Source organism: Felis catus, chromosome D3, assembly GCF_018350175.1.
Source record: "Felis catus isolate Fca126 chromosome D3, F.catus_Fca126_mat1.0, whole genome shotgun sequence".
Taxonomy (NCBI): domain Eukaryota; kingdom Metazoa; phylum Chordata; class Mammalia; order Carnivora; family Felidae; genus Felis; species Felis catus.
The window spans coordinates 23,972,549-23,985,393 of NC_058379.1; the positions used below are offsets into that span (position 1 = coordinate 23,972,549).

General features: G+C 41.2%; 1 protein-coding gene across 3 annotated transcripts in view; it reads left to right on the forward strand.

Moving 5' to 3' along the window:
• The first annotated feature begins 652 nt into the window (after positions 1-652).
• The window catches only part of TTC28 (tetratricopeptide repeat domain 28), a 627,778-nt gene continuing 615,585 nt past the window's right edge, over positions 653-12,845 (forward strand). For all 3 annotated transcript variants that reach the window (XM_023241623.2, XM_045042316.1, XM_045042317.1), the window contains exon 1: positions 653-870. In XM_023241623.2, coding sequence (XP_023097391.2) covers positions 769-870 — 102 coding nt within the window. In that variant the 5' untranslated portion in view covers positions 653-768. The remainder of the gene's footprint in view (positions 871-12,845) is intronic.

Consider the following 12,845-nt stretch of genomic DNA (forward strand, 5'->3'; position numbering starts at 1 on the left):
CACCCGACCACCAATTGGTAAGTACTAGGCTCGGTGCCGGCACCACCTGGATTGTTTCATCAAGCCCTCCCAAACATGCCTTCGTTGTTGGCCTTCCTGATTAAGGAGAAACAGGCCCCCAGAGACATTACCCGAATCACGCAAAGGATGGTGGAGACTGGGACCCGAGCTCAGCTTCTCCCTTGAGTCTGGCTGTCCGGGGGACATGGGCATTCACTGTACCACCTAACTCTCGCGCACGTGCTTGCACACTTCCACGACGGGGATCTCATCACCTTAGCGGCGTTCTCCACCCACCTCCTCCCCCGGCATATATTAGGGCTAATTCCCTCCCGGCCCAGACCCTCGCCGCCAGCCCGGCGCGACGCGAGAAGCCGAAAGGGCAGTGCGGGGGCTGGGGGCCGGGCCGGGGGTCGTCCGCAGTGCGGCAGGCGGCGGCGCTCAGTACGGAACGGCGAGCGCTGCAGCCCGGCCGGACGGGTGCGGAGGGGGTGGGCTCGACGCCGGGAACAGCGGCCGGCTCCGGAGGGCGCAAGGCGGGGCGCGCGGGGAAGGGGCGCGGCGAGTGCGCGCTTGCGCGGTTGGGGGGACCCTCGGAGGCGCGCGGGGAGCTGGTGCGGCGCGTGCGCGCGTGCGCGGTTGCGGGGGGGTGGTGTGGGTTGCCGCGGCGGCGCGCGGTACGGCGGGAACATGGCGCGCGGGGCCGGCGCGCGCGCCTAGCTGGCGGGACCGTTAGCTCGAGGCGGACGCGGCCCGGGCCCCGCGGGGATGGAGCAGTCGCCGCCGCCGGCTCCCGAGCCAACACCGGGGCCGACCCCGGCACGGAGCCGTAGGCGGCGGGAGCCGGAGTCGCCGCCGGCGCCGGCGCCGGTGAGTGCGTGAGGGGCGCGGGCCGGGAGACTTTCTTTGTGAAACTCCGTCGGTGCGAGCCGGGCCGGGCCTCGGCGACTGACGAGCGCCCGCGAGGCGGAACCCGTCCCGCCGTGCGGCTTCGAGTTGTCCCGCCTCGCGCCGTTCTGCGGCGGGATTCGGTCCGCTGCCTGCCCAGCTCGGTTTCGAAAGAGTGTGTATGTGCGCGCGCGCGCGCAGTGGGTGGGGGGGGGGTGTATACAGTAGGCGCCTACTGCGCACCGCGTCTCCCCTGTTGCCTTCGCTCCCGCAGGGCGGCGGCTGCCCCCCGCCCAGGGCCCACAGGAGAGGGAGATGGCAGCCGCTCGGAGACAGGTGTCGGTGCAGCCCTGGGAGACTCAGGTGCCGACAGCCCCAGGTGGAATCACAGGGAGTAAGCGGTCCGTCCCTGGAAGCAACCAAGTCTGTCCGTGGCTCGGCGCAGCGTGATTTTGGAATGCTTGACATCCTTCCTGGCTTCATGGTGCCTTTGGGGGTGTCGGTCGGGGTGAAGGATGCTGAGCAAAATGGGCTTTGGAGGTGTGGCTCTCAGAGGGCGGGACGGGATGGCCCTGAGGATTTGGCTTCCCAAACCGCCCGGGCGGAGGAAACAAGCCGTAGCTTGGTAAGAATACTGGCGTCACAACTCTTCCCAGGGCCGTGGACTCCGACTCTCCAAGGCAGAGGAGCAGAGTTTGAATTTTTCACACTCTCCCAAGTTGTTAGGGTCAGGCAGGTTCGACAGGCACTGTTTCAGAGTAAGCTGCCAGCAGCCAGGGACCTGTTCTGTTTGGAGCTCACCATGGCATCCTGGTACCGGCGCAGTGCTTGGCACACGGTAGATGGTCATTCATTATTTGTAGGAAGACTGACTAACTCAGAGAGTTTCCAAAATAGGAGTTCTTGAGACATTTTCAGGAGCTTTTGAGATTAATATCTGTCAGATTTACTGTAAAATGTGATTTTTCTCAGGTCCCAACTTCTGTGACTTTATGTTGTAGGCAAAATCAGAGCGTACATTGCTTAGTGCAAACTATCAGCTTTGTATACCCTAGCTGTGTTAAAATTAATTCTAAAACAACGCCTGAATAAAAAAAAAAATGCGTGCTTCTTTCTCTTCATCATTTGGGAACACTAGGCTTAAAGGATTTTGTTCCTTTGAGGCAGGTAAATATTTACATTTTATCAAAGCAAATCTGAATTACTGTTTATTCAGAAAAGTTGGCTGTTTGCTTAGACCTTCTGAGCATTTGTGGTTTTTATGCAACATTTTGAAAGTGAGATTAATGTTTAGTTCAGAGTTAATGCTAAAATAGAATTGTTTGAAAGTGACTTGATATTTCAGGGCTAGTTTTTTTTTTTTTTTTTTTTGAATTTCAGTAGTTGATTTCATTTCACTCTCTTTTTTTGACTGGAAAAATATGAATATATAGGAAGACAGGACTTTAGGAGTTGAGATTGCATCTGAGGCAGAAAAATTAGGTTCTTTATTCTTTGAGTCATTTTTGCAGTTTATGTGGATTTTAAAAAAATTTTTTAATTGAGATACAATTGACATCTAACATTAGTTTCAGGTATAACATAATGATTTAATTTTTGTTGATATTGCAAAATGATCACCACAATAAGTCCAGTTAACATTCATCACCATACATAGTTACATTTTTTTTTCTTGTGATGAGAACTTTCAAGATCTACTGTCTTAGCACCTTTCAAATATATAATTCAGTATTATTAACCATAGTCACCACGCTGTACATCACATCCCCATCATTGCAATTTTTTAAGTGTCTTAAAAAGAAAAAACAAACTCAACTTTGTTGAGGTATAATTCACCTACCCTAAAATTAACCTTTTCAGTGTAGATTCACTCTATGCCCAACATCACCTTATCTGCTTTTAGAGCATTTTCATCGTACTTCAAAGAAATTTTGTGCGTGTTACCATTCCTTATTCCCCTTTGACCAGCTGCTGGCATTGAGCTATTCTGGACATTTCACATGATGTGATCTTATAGTAGTCTGGCTTCTTTCACTCCTCATAGTCCTTTTGAGGTTCATCCATGTTGTAGCATGTATAAATATTTCATTCCTTTTTATTACTGGATAATATTCCATTGATGGATGTACCACATTTTGTTTATGCATTTATCCATCAATAGACATGTGTGTATTTTCCTTTTTTTTTTTTTGGTTATTATGAATATTGCTGCTATGAACATTTATGTATAAGTTTTAGTGTGGACATATGTTTTATTTTCTCTTGGGCATATTCTAATTGCTGGATCATATGGTAACTCTATTTTAACCTTTTGAGGAGCTGGCAGACTGTTCCTATGGCACTACTACATTGTTTACATTCCCACCAGCAGAGTATGAGGGTTCATTTCTCTATATCCTTGCCAATACTTGTTACTGTCTCTCTCTGTATTTGTTTCTCTTTAGCCATCCTAGTAGATCTAAAATGGTAACTCCTTGCCATTTTGATTTACATTTCCTTGCTGACTACTGATATTGGGGATTTTGTGTGTGTGCTTACTGGCCATTTGTATATCTTCTTTGGAGAAATGACTATTCAGATCCTTGGTCCATTTTTTTAATTGAGTTATTTGTATTGAGTTGTAGGAGTTATTTAAATATTCTGGATACTAAACCATAATCAGATATATGATTTACAAATACTTTTTCCCATTCTGTAGGTTGTCTTTTCACTTTTTTGATACTGTCTTTTGTTGAAAAACAAAGTTTTTAAGTGATGAAGTCCAATTTATTTGTTTTTTCTTTTGCTGTTCATACTTCTGGTGTCATATCTAAGAATCCACTGCCAAATCCAAGGTCATGAAGATTTACCCCTGTACTTTCTTCTAAGAGTTTATGTTTTTTTGAGCCCTTATATTGAGGTTGTTGATCTATTTTGAGTTAATTTTTGTGTGTGGTGTAAGGTAATGGTCCACATTCGTTCTTTTGCATATAGTGATCCAGTTGTCCCAGGACTATATATTGAAAGGATTGCTTTTAAGCCCAGTGAATGGTCTTTGTACCCTATTGAAACCCAGCTGATTATGTGTTAGGTTTTATTTTTATTATTTATTTGTTTTAAGTTTATTAATTTATTTGAGAGAGAGGGAGAGCATGAGAGAGTGGGGGAGGGGAAGAGAGAGAGAGAGAGAGAGAGAGAGGGAGGGAGAGAGAGAGAGAATGAATGAATATCCCAAATAGACTCCTTGCTGTCAGCAAGGAGCATGCTGCGGGACTCCCATCTCACAAACCATGAGATCGTGACCTGAGCTGAAATCCAGAGTTGATGCTTACCCGACTGAGCCACCCAGGTGTCCCTGCTAGGTTTTATTTTAGGACTCTGAATTCTATTCTATTGTCTACCCTCTACCAGTACTATACTATTTGATTATAGTAGCTCTGTAATACGTTTTGAAATTAAATGTAAATCCTGTAACTTTGTTCTTTTTCAAGACTGTTTTGGTTTTTCTGGGTCCCTTACTTAATGGATTTTAGGATCAGTTTTTTAATTTTCGCCAAAAAATTAGCTTGGATTTTTATAGAGATTGTGTTTAATCTGCCCTTTCATTGGTGTTTTGTAGCTTTCAGGTCCAAGACTTGACCTTTTTTCAAAAATTTATTAGTGTTTTATTTGATGCTATTATACGTGGAACTGTTTTTAAAATTTCATATTGTTATTGTTTATCACTAGTTCATTGCTGGTATGTAGAAGAAATATAGTTGAATTTTGGCTAAATCTTTTGATCTCATCATTTAGTAGTAGACTGCTCACATTTTCTAGGTTTTGGCTCTGCTACTTACCAGTTCTATGTGTTTTGACAATTCTTACCTGTTATACATTTCAGTGTTCTCATTTGTACAATGGAACAGTAATATCCATCCCAAAGAAGTGTTAAATAAGAGAAAATGTTGATAGGTATTAAGAACAATGCCTCACATGTGGTGGGAATTTGATGTTTGTTATCTTATTCTGTTAAAATAACTCAATTTAAAAGCAAGCCAAAAAACAAAAAGCAAGCAAAACACCAAACCCAAACAAACAAAACCAAAAAAGCTTCCCAAACAAACCCAAAACCGTAGACCAAAAAAAAAAAAAAAAAAAAAAAAAAATCCCCTATAGACCCCAAACCCACAAAGAAAAGCCACAGGCAAAAACCTCAAACCTCTTCCTGTCCCCATTACTTTTCTGTGATCTAAGACATCCCTGTGAGTACTTGAGGAGTAGTGAAAAAGTCTCTAACACCTCACAATTGTATTGTAAAAGCAATTACCTAAATCTAGGCTACTATATAGGGTATTTGATAATGCATTATTTTGGTAAGTGTTATTAAAAATAATAAAAGTGTAACTCAGAAATATTTCTTTTTACACCATAGTTCTTATTAATGTGCTGTTCTTTTATTACCTATTTCTCCTAAAAGCAGAAGTAATATATTTTTCATTGAATTTGATGGTTACAATTCTTGTTTATTTTGAGTGATTGCTGTTTTTAAAAAAAAACCCTGTTAGAGCTGTGGCACCTAGGTGGTTCAGTAGGTTGAGTCCTGACTTGTGATCTTGGCTCAGGTTGTGATCTCACAGTTTCATGAGTTTGAGCCCACATCTGGCTCTGGCTCACTGACACCGTGGAACCTGCTTGGGATTCTCTGTCTCTCTGTGTCTCTCTCTCTCTCTCTCTCTCTCTCTCTCTCTCTCTCTCTCTCGTCTCTGCCCCTCCCCCACTGTGTGTGTGTGTGTGTGTCTCAAAAATAAATAAATACTTGAAAACAAAACAAAACTCTGTTAGAGCCAAACCTGATGCTTAAATTTAATATTAGTCTTATTTTTGTGTTTTTTTCAGTAGCCAGAGTAGGTTGCTATTTGGGAAGAAAACAGACACACAGTGTAATCCAAATACGTTGCTGGAACATACCATATTCATTGAATGTGTATTCACTATGATCCAAAGAAAATAATTATTTACCTTGTAAATATTATTTTGACAATAAAAACTTACCTCCAAATTCACAACTGTAATTAAATTTATAACCCACAAACCCACAGATTGATAACTCATAGACATGTCTATAAGAAAATTTTAAATCAAAATTGATCTTTGTTTAAAAAACCCCTTTTATTATTATGACAGTTGTCCATATACATTGCACAAAATTTAAAAAACAATTTAAAATAATTTAAAAGACAAGCCAAAGAAAAAAAAATAAAGTTATAATACTACCAATATGGGGATTACTACTATTAATACCTAAATAGGTATCTTTCTTGGGGCGCCTGGGTGGCTCTGTCGGTTAAGCCTTAGACTTTGGCTCAGGTCATGATCTCACGGTTTGTGAGTTTGAGCCCCACGTTGGGCTCTGTGCTGACAGCTCAGAGCCTGGAGCCTGCTTCAGATTCTGTGTCTCCCTCTCTCTCTCTGCCCCACCTCTGCTTGCACTCTGTCTCTCAAAAATGAGTAAATGTTAAAAAAATTTTTTAAATACATATCTTTCTCAACTTTTTTGTGCATCTTTTTATCCAACAATATTTGCATACATATACACAAATGTTTATAGGTATTTCAACTAAGACAAGATAAAAATACACAAAATAATCTTTAAAAATCAGCTTTATGGGGCCTCTGGGTGGCTCAGTCAGTTAAGCGTCCGACTCTTGATTTCATGCTTAGTTCATGATCTCATGGTTCATGGGATTGAGTCCTGCCACGGGCTCCATGTTGACAGCATGGAGCCTGCTGGGATTGTCTCCCTCTTTCTCTGCCCTTCCCCTACTCACATACACACTCTCTCAAAATAAATAAGTAAACTTAAAATTTTTTATTAAATTTAAATTAGATTAAAAATTTTTAATAAACTTTAAAAATTGGCTTTATGTAGGTATAATTTGCATACAATAAAATTTACTAATTTTAAGTGTATACTTATGTGAATTCTTTTTTTTTCCCCCAAGAATCATTCTTCATTTTTAATTCAAAATAGTAACAATGAGAATAATATAGGAGTTACACCTACACTGAGTGGACGTTGAGGGACATTCATGATCAATTCGCAAATGACTTGAGTTTGTATATCTCAGATAATGTTGAACTTTAATACCACCAAAGTCAGCAAACCCTTTCATTTTGCTAAGATCTAGTCCTCAGAGGTCCAAGGCAATATAGAAATTGTGACCACATATATATATCAACATTTGGCCTTAGACCTTGCCCATACTTTTCTGTTGTAGTTGTGTGAATTGTGACAAATATATGTAGTTTTGAAGTCACCACCACAGTCAGTAGAAGTAATAGACTGTTCCTTGTTATTACTGAGTGCTACTCCATTTTCTGTGTCCTGCAATTTGTTATCCATTCACCAGTTAATGGACCTGTTTTTCCAGTTTTTGGTGATTGTGAAGAGAGCTACTATGAACATTCACATACAAGTCTTTGTGTGTTTTATATATATATATATATATATATATATATATACACACACACACACATATATATATATATATATATATATATATATATATAAAGAGTAAGTATTTAAGAGTGGGATTGCTGGTTTGTGTGATAAACATATGTAGGTACTGTTTTGAAATGTTTTTTCTTCAGTTGATCCACCCCCCACTTTCCATTTAAGTAGTTTCCTCTTACTAAGTGCTTTCGCATTATTCAATCATTGTTTTCCCAATCTGTCCCAAAATATTCTTGAAAGATTTTGTGTCAAAATCAGTGTCTAATTTAGGATCTAATCCAGAATCAGTATCTAATCATATCTTATTGTCACTTAAGTCTCTCTTAATCTCACATGGTCCCTTTTTTCATAACACTGACTCATCAAAGAGACCAAAACAGTTGTCCTAAAGAATGTCCTATTTTCTGGCTTTTTCTGGTGGTTTACATGTGGTGTCATTTATCTTGTTCCTCTGTTTACTATGAACTAGGCACTATATAAAAAGACTTCATGGATACAAGTTAAATTTTTTGACTAGATTATACAATTTACCGTTGTAACATAAGGCTCGTTTTATCATTAGTATTTTCTTGCTGTTGAGAATGGGAAAGCAGTGGTGATACAGTAAAACCTTGGATTGTGAGTAATTTGTTCTGCGAGTGTTCCGCAAGATGAGCAAACATTTCTAATAAATTTTAACTTCATAAAGAAGGGATGTCTTGCAATACGAGTAGTACGTGATGCCGAACGTCATATGATCACAACTGAGCCCAGTGGTTCTTCTCTCTTTCTGTCTCTCCCTGCGGGACTGTGGATGATCATCTTCCAGGCTCAGATGCTCGGTCTCAGGCCATGGTGTTTAGCAGGAATCAGTGATTTTTCGGAACGTCGGAAGGGGCCCACAACTGGCACTAGTGTGTTTTTTGTCCCTTCGAAGCACCTCTGGACAGTCCTTTGCTTTTCCATATGAGAGTAAGCTTAGGAATGCTTTGCTTCCTTCTGGGTCAGGCTGCCTGCAGGTGCAGACCCTTTCCTCTGCTGCCTGATTGCCGGGTACATTAAATGCACTAGATGACAAGACTTTGTTAATACTGTACTGTAGTCAGCATCAGTTAGTGATAGGGAAAGTTTTCCTGCACAATAATAACCCTCCTCTCTCTTGTCTCCCTCACACCAGCCACGAAGGTTTTCAAAGGTAAGTGCAGGTTAATTTATTTTTCTTTATTTTTTTGTATTTTCTTTATATTTTATATTATATTACAGTAGTGTAATCATTTTTATATGAATATTTTTGAGTTGTGGAACAAATCATCTGAGTTTCCATTATTTCTTATGGGGAGATTCGCTTTGATATACAAGTACTTTGGATTACAAGCATGTTTCTGGAACAGATTATGCTTGCAAACCAAGTTTTGCTGTAGTGTCTTTTTATTTTTTAACTAGTCCCTTTTACTAGAGATCAGAAGTGGTATTAGGAGGTTGAGAAGGCAGTAACAGTAACTAGAGAGTAGGACAGAAAATGGGGGAGGGAAATAGATGTGACAGCGTGTCTCTAATTGCCTTATTTTTCATCTTGAGGCTATATTACCTCTAAGGGAGGATATTCCAGTCTGAAGAACGTGCATTATTTTAGTGGGTATTTATTATTTAATTTTTTTTTTTTTAGGATTTACTTATTTTTGAGAGACAGACCACGTGTGGGGGAGGGACAGAGAGAGAGGGAGACGCAGAATCCAAAGCAGGCTCCAGGCTCTGAGCTGTCAGCACAGAGCCCGACGTGGGGCTTGAACTCATGGACCGTGAGATCGTGACCTGAGCCGAAGTCAGACGCTTAACTGACTGAGCCACCAAGGAGCCTGGGTATTTTCTTTTTAATTAAGTAAGCTCTATGCCCAATGTGGGGCTTAAACTCATGACGCTGATATCAAGAGTCACATGCTCTACTGAGCTAGCCAGGTGCCCCTAACATGCATTATTTTAAATGATGAATAGAGAAAAGATAACTTGCAGCAATCTGAAATATGATTTGTTGAGATTCTGGTTGACAAATGATAATTTATAATGAGGATGTGGTACTATTTTGTGGATAAAGCGTGGAATTGCTGAGAAATAGCAGGTGTTTGGGGCGCCTGTGTGGCTCAGTGGATTAAGCGTCCGACTTCAGCTCAGGTCATGATCTCACAGCTTGTGTGTTTGAGCTCCACATTGGGCTCTGTGCTGATAGCTCAGAGCCTGGAGCCTGCTTTGGATTCTGTATCTTCCTCTTTGTACCTCCCCTGCTTACACACACTCTCTCTCAAAAAATAATAAATATTAAAAAAAAAAAAATAGGTGGTCTAAGTAACAGCAAACCTGGCTTTGTGTTGTAATTTTGCAAGAGTAAAAAATAGGTTAGCGTTTTTTAATAGTGAGTGTTAAGTAAGGGAAGGCATATAATTGTATGTGGCTTCTCATTCCATGATTATACATTTGGCATTTCTATGCTATCATTGGGTAAGTTTACTATCGTGGAAGTTTAAAAATTGCCATGGTAATTAATGTTTTAACTTACTATAACTTAGTTCAGCAAAGGGTAGGAAAAGCTTGTCAATATTCATTGTATTTGTAGAATTGCATGAAGAATAGCCCTTTGATGTTGAAAATTACTCAGATTATTGTCCTCTAATGTTAGTCATCGTAGGAATCATACTCTCCAGATGTATTCTTACTTTAAAACTACATTCCTTGGGGTGTCTTTCTCTCTGCCCCTCCCTGGCTTGCGCTCTCTCTTTTTCTCTCAAAAGTAAATAAACGTTAAAAAAAGATAAAATAAGAATATGTCTAATCTTGACATTCCATGTTCATGGACCAGAGACTTAACATTGTTAACTTAACATGGCAGTGTTTCCCCAAGTGATGTACAGAGTCAGTGCATTCCCTATCAAAATCCCATCCGCCTTTTTGTGCAGAAATCTGTAAGCTTATCCTAAAATCCAGATGGAAGTGTGGGGTACCCAGAATAGCCAAGACAATCTTGAAAAAGAACAAACTTTGAGAACTCACACTTCCCTATTTTAAAATCTATGAAACGATAGTAATTAAGTCAGTGTGGTACTGGCATTAGAATAACATAGATCAATGTAATTGAGAGTCCTTTGGGTAAATTGTGTAAATTTCCCACATTTATGGTTAGTTGATTCTCAACAATGGTGTAAAGACCATTCAGTGGGGGAAAGAATGGTCTTTTCAACAAATGGTGTTAGACAACTAGATGTCCACATGCAAAAGAATGAATTTGAATCCTTGCCTCACACTATACACAAAAATAAACTCAAAATGCATCAAAGACCCAAACATAAGGGCAAAAATAATGAAACTCTTACTAGAAACAAAGCAGTAGGGACTCCTGGGTGGCTCAGTTGTTTAAGCATTTGGCTTCTGCTGGGGTCATGATCTCACAGTTCCTGAGTTTGAGCCCTGCAATGGGCTCTCTGCTGTCAGCACAGAGCCTGCTTTGGATCCTCTCTCCCCGGCTTTCTTTGCCCCTCCCCCACTTGTGCTCGTGTTCTCTCTCTCGAAAATAAATAAACATTAAAAAAAGAAAACAGGAGTAAATTTTTGTGACCTTGGGTTAGGCAGTGATTTTTACTTTATTTTTCTTGAGTAATTTCTATGCCCAACATGGGGCTTGGACTCACAACCCAGAATAAACAATAGTTGCATGTTCTACTGACTGAGCCAGCCAGGTGCCCCATAGGAGGTGATTTCTTAAATACCAAAAAGACAAGTAACAAAAGAAAAAGTAGGTAAATTGGACTTAATTAAAAATTGACACTTGTGTGTGTCAAAGGACAGCATCTAGAAAGTGAAAAGAGGCCTTCCATAGGAGGCCTACATGCTGCTGTTAGAGCCTCCATCATGTCTCTCGTAATCCCTGAGAGTTCCAGCACGTTTTGCAAGTATTGATGAGCAGTGGAAAATAGACTTTGCCATCACTGCAGTTAAGGATGTGGGGTAAAGATATGTGCATGTGGTGTTGAGGAAAGCAGAGACATCCACCTTACCAAGAGGGCAAAAGACTCTTTGAGGATGAGGTGGAATGTGTGATCAGTATTATGCAGAATTCACACCAGTATAAGATCTCAGACTGGTTCTGGAACAGACAAAAGGATGTGAAGGATGGAAAATACAGCTAGGTCCTGACCAATAGTCTGGACAAAAAACTTCATGAAGACTTAGAATGAAGAAGATTTGAGCCCACAGAGGGCTGCATCATTTCTAGAGACTTCGTTTCCCAGGACAGCATGCTAAGACCACCTAGCTAAGCATGCTAAGGCTGTTTGTGGCTTTACTGTGGGTGTGTCCAAGAAGAAATATATCTACAGGCCTTGTCTGTTAATCTGTTAATAGGTTATGCACCGATGGCTTCCTTATTAAAAAAAAAAAAGGAAAGTGAAGAAATCCCACATAATGGAAGAAAATACTTACAAATCTGTGTGTGGTAACGGACTTGTGTCAAGAATACATTGGGGCGCCTGGGTGGCGCAGTCGGTTAGGCGTCCGACTTCAGCCAGGTCACGATCTCGCGGTCCGCGAGTTCGAGCCCCGCGTCGGGCTCTGGGCTGATGGCTCAGAGCCTGGAGCCTGTTTCCGATTCTGTGTCTCCCTCTCTCTCTGCCCCTCCCCCGTTCATGCTGTGTCTCTCTCTGTCTCAAAAATAAATAAACGTTAAAAAAAAAAAAAAAAGAATACATAAAGAACTCTGGGGCTCCTGGGTGGCTCAGTCCATTAAGCATCCACCTCTTGATTTTGGCTCAGGTCATGATCTCATGGTTCATGGGATTGAGCCCTGTGTCCAGCTGGTGCTGACTGCACAGGGTCTGCTTGGGATTCTCTCTGTCTCTGTCCCTGTCCTGCTTGTGCATGCCTGTGCATGCGTGTGCTCTCTCAAATAACATTAAAATTAAAAATATATATATAAAGAACTCTTACAACTCATGATAAGACAATCCAATTTGGGGCGTCTGGGTGGCTCAGCTGGTTAAGCGTCCTACTTCGGCTCAGGTCATGATCTCACAGTTCATGAGTTCGAGTCTTGCATCGGGCTCTGTGCTGACAGCTCAGAGCCTGGAGCCTGCTCTGGATTCTGTGTCTCCCTCTCTCTCTGCTCTTCCCCTGCTTATGCTCAGTTTCTCTCTCCTTCAAAACAAACAAACAAAAAAAACCATTAAAAGACAATCCAATGAAAAAATGAACAAAGTCTTTGAATATATACTTCTCAAAGAATATGTACAAGTGACCATAAACACACGAAAAGGTATTAGTCATCAGGGCAGTAAGGTCAAAACCACAGTGAGATACCACTTCACACCTACGAGGATGCCTTAACAGTAAAAATGATAATAAGAAGTGCTGGTGAGGATGTGGAGAAATTGGAGTCCCCTCATACATTGCTGGTGAGAATGAGAAGTGGCTCAGCCATTGAGGAAAACAGTTTGGCATTTCTTTAGGATGCTAAACATGG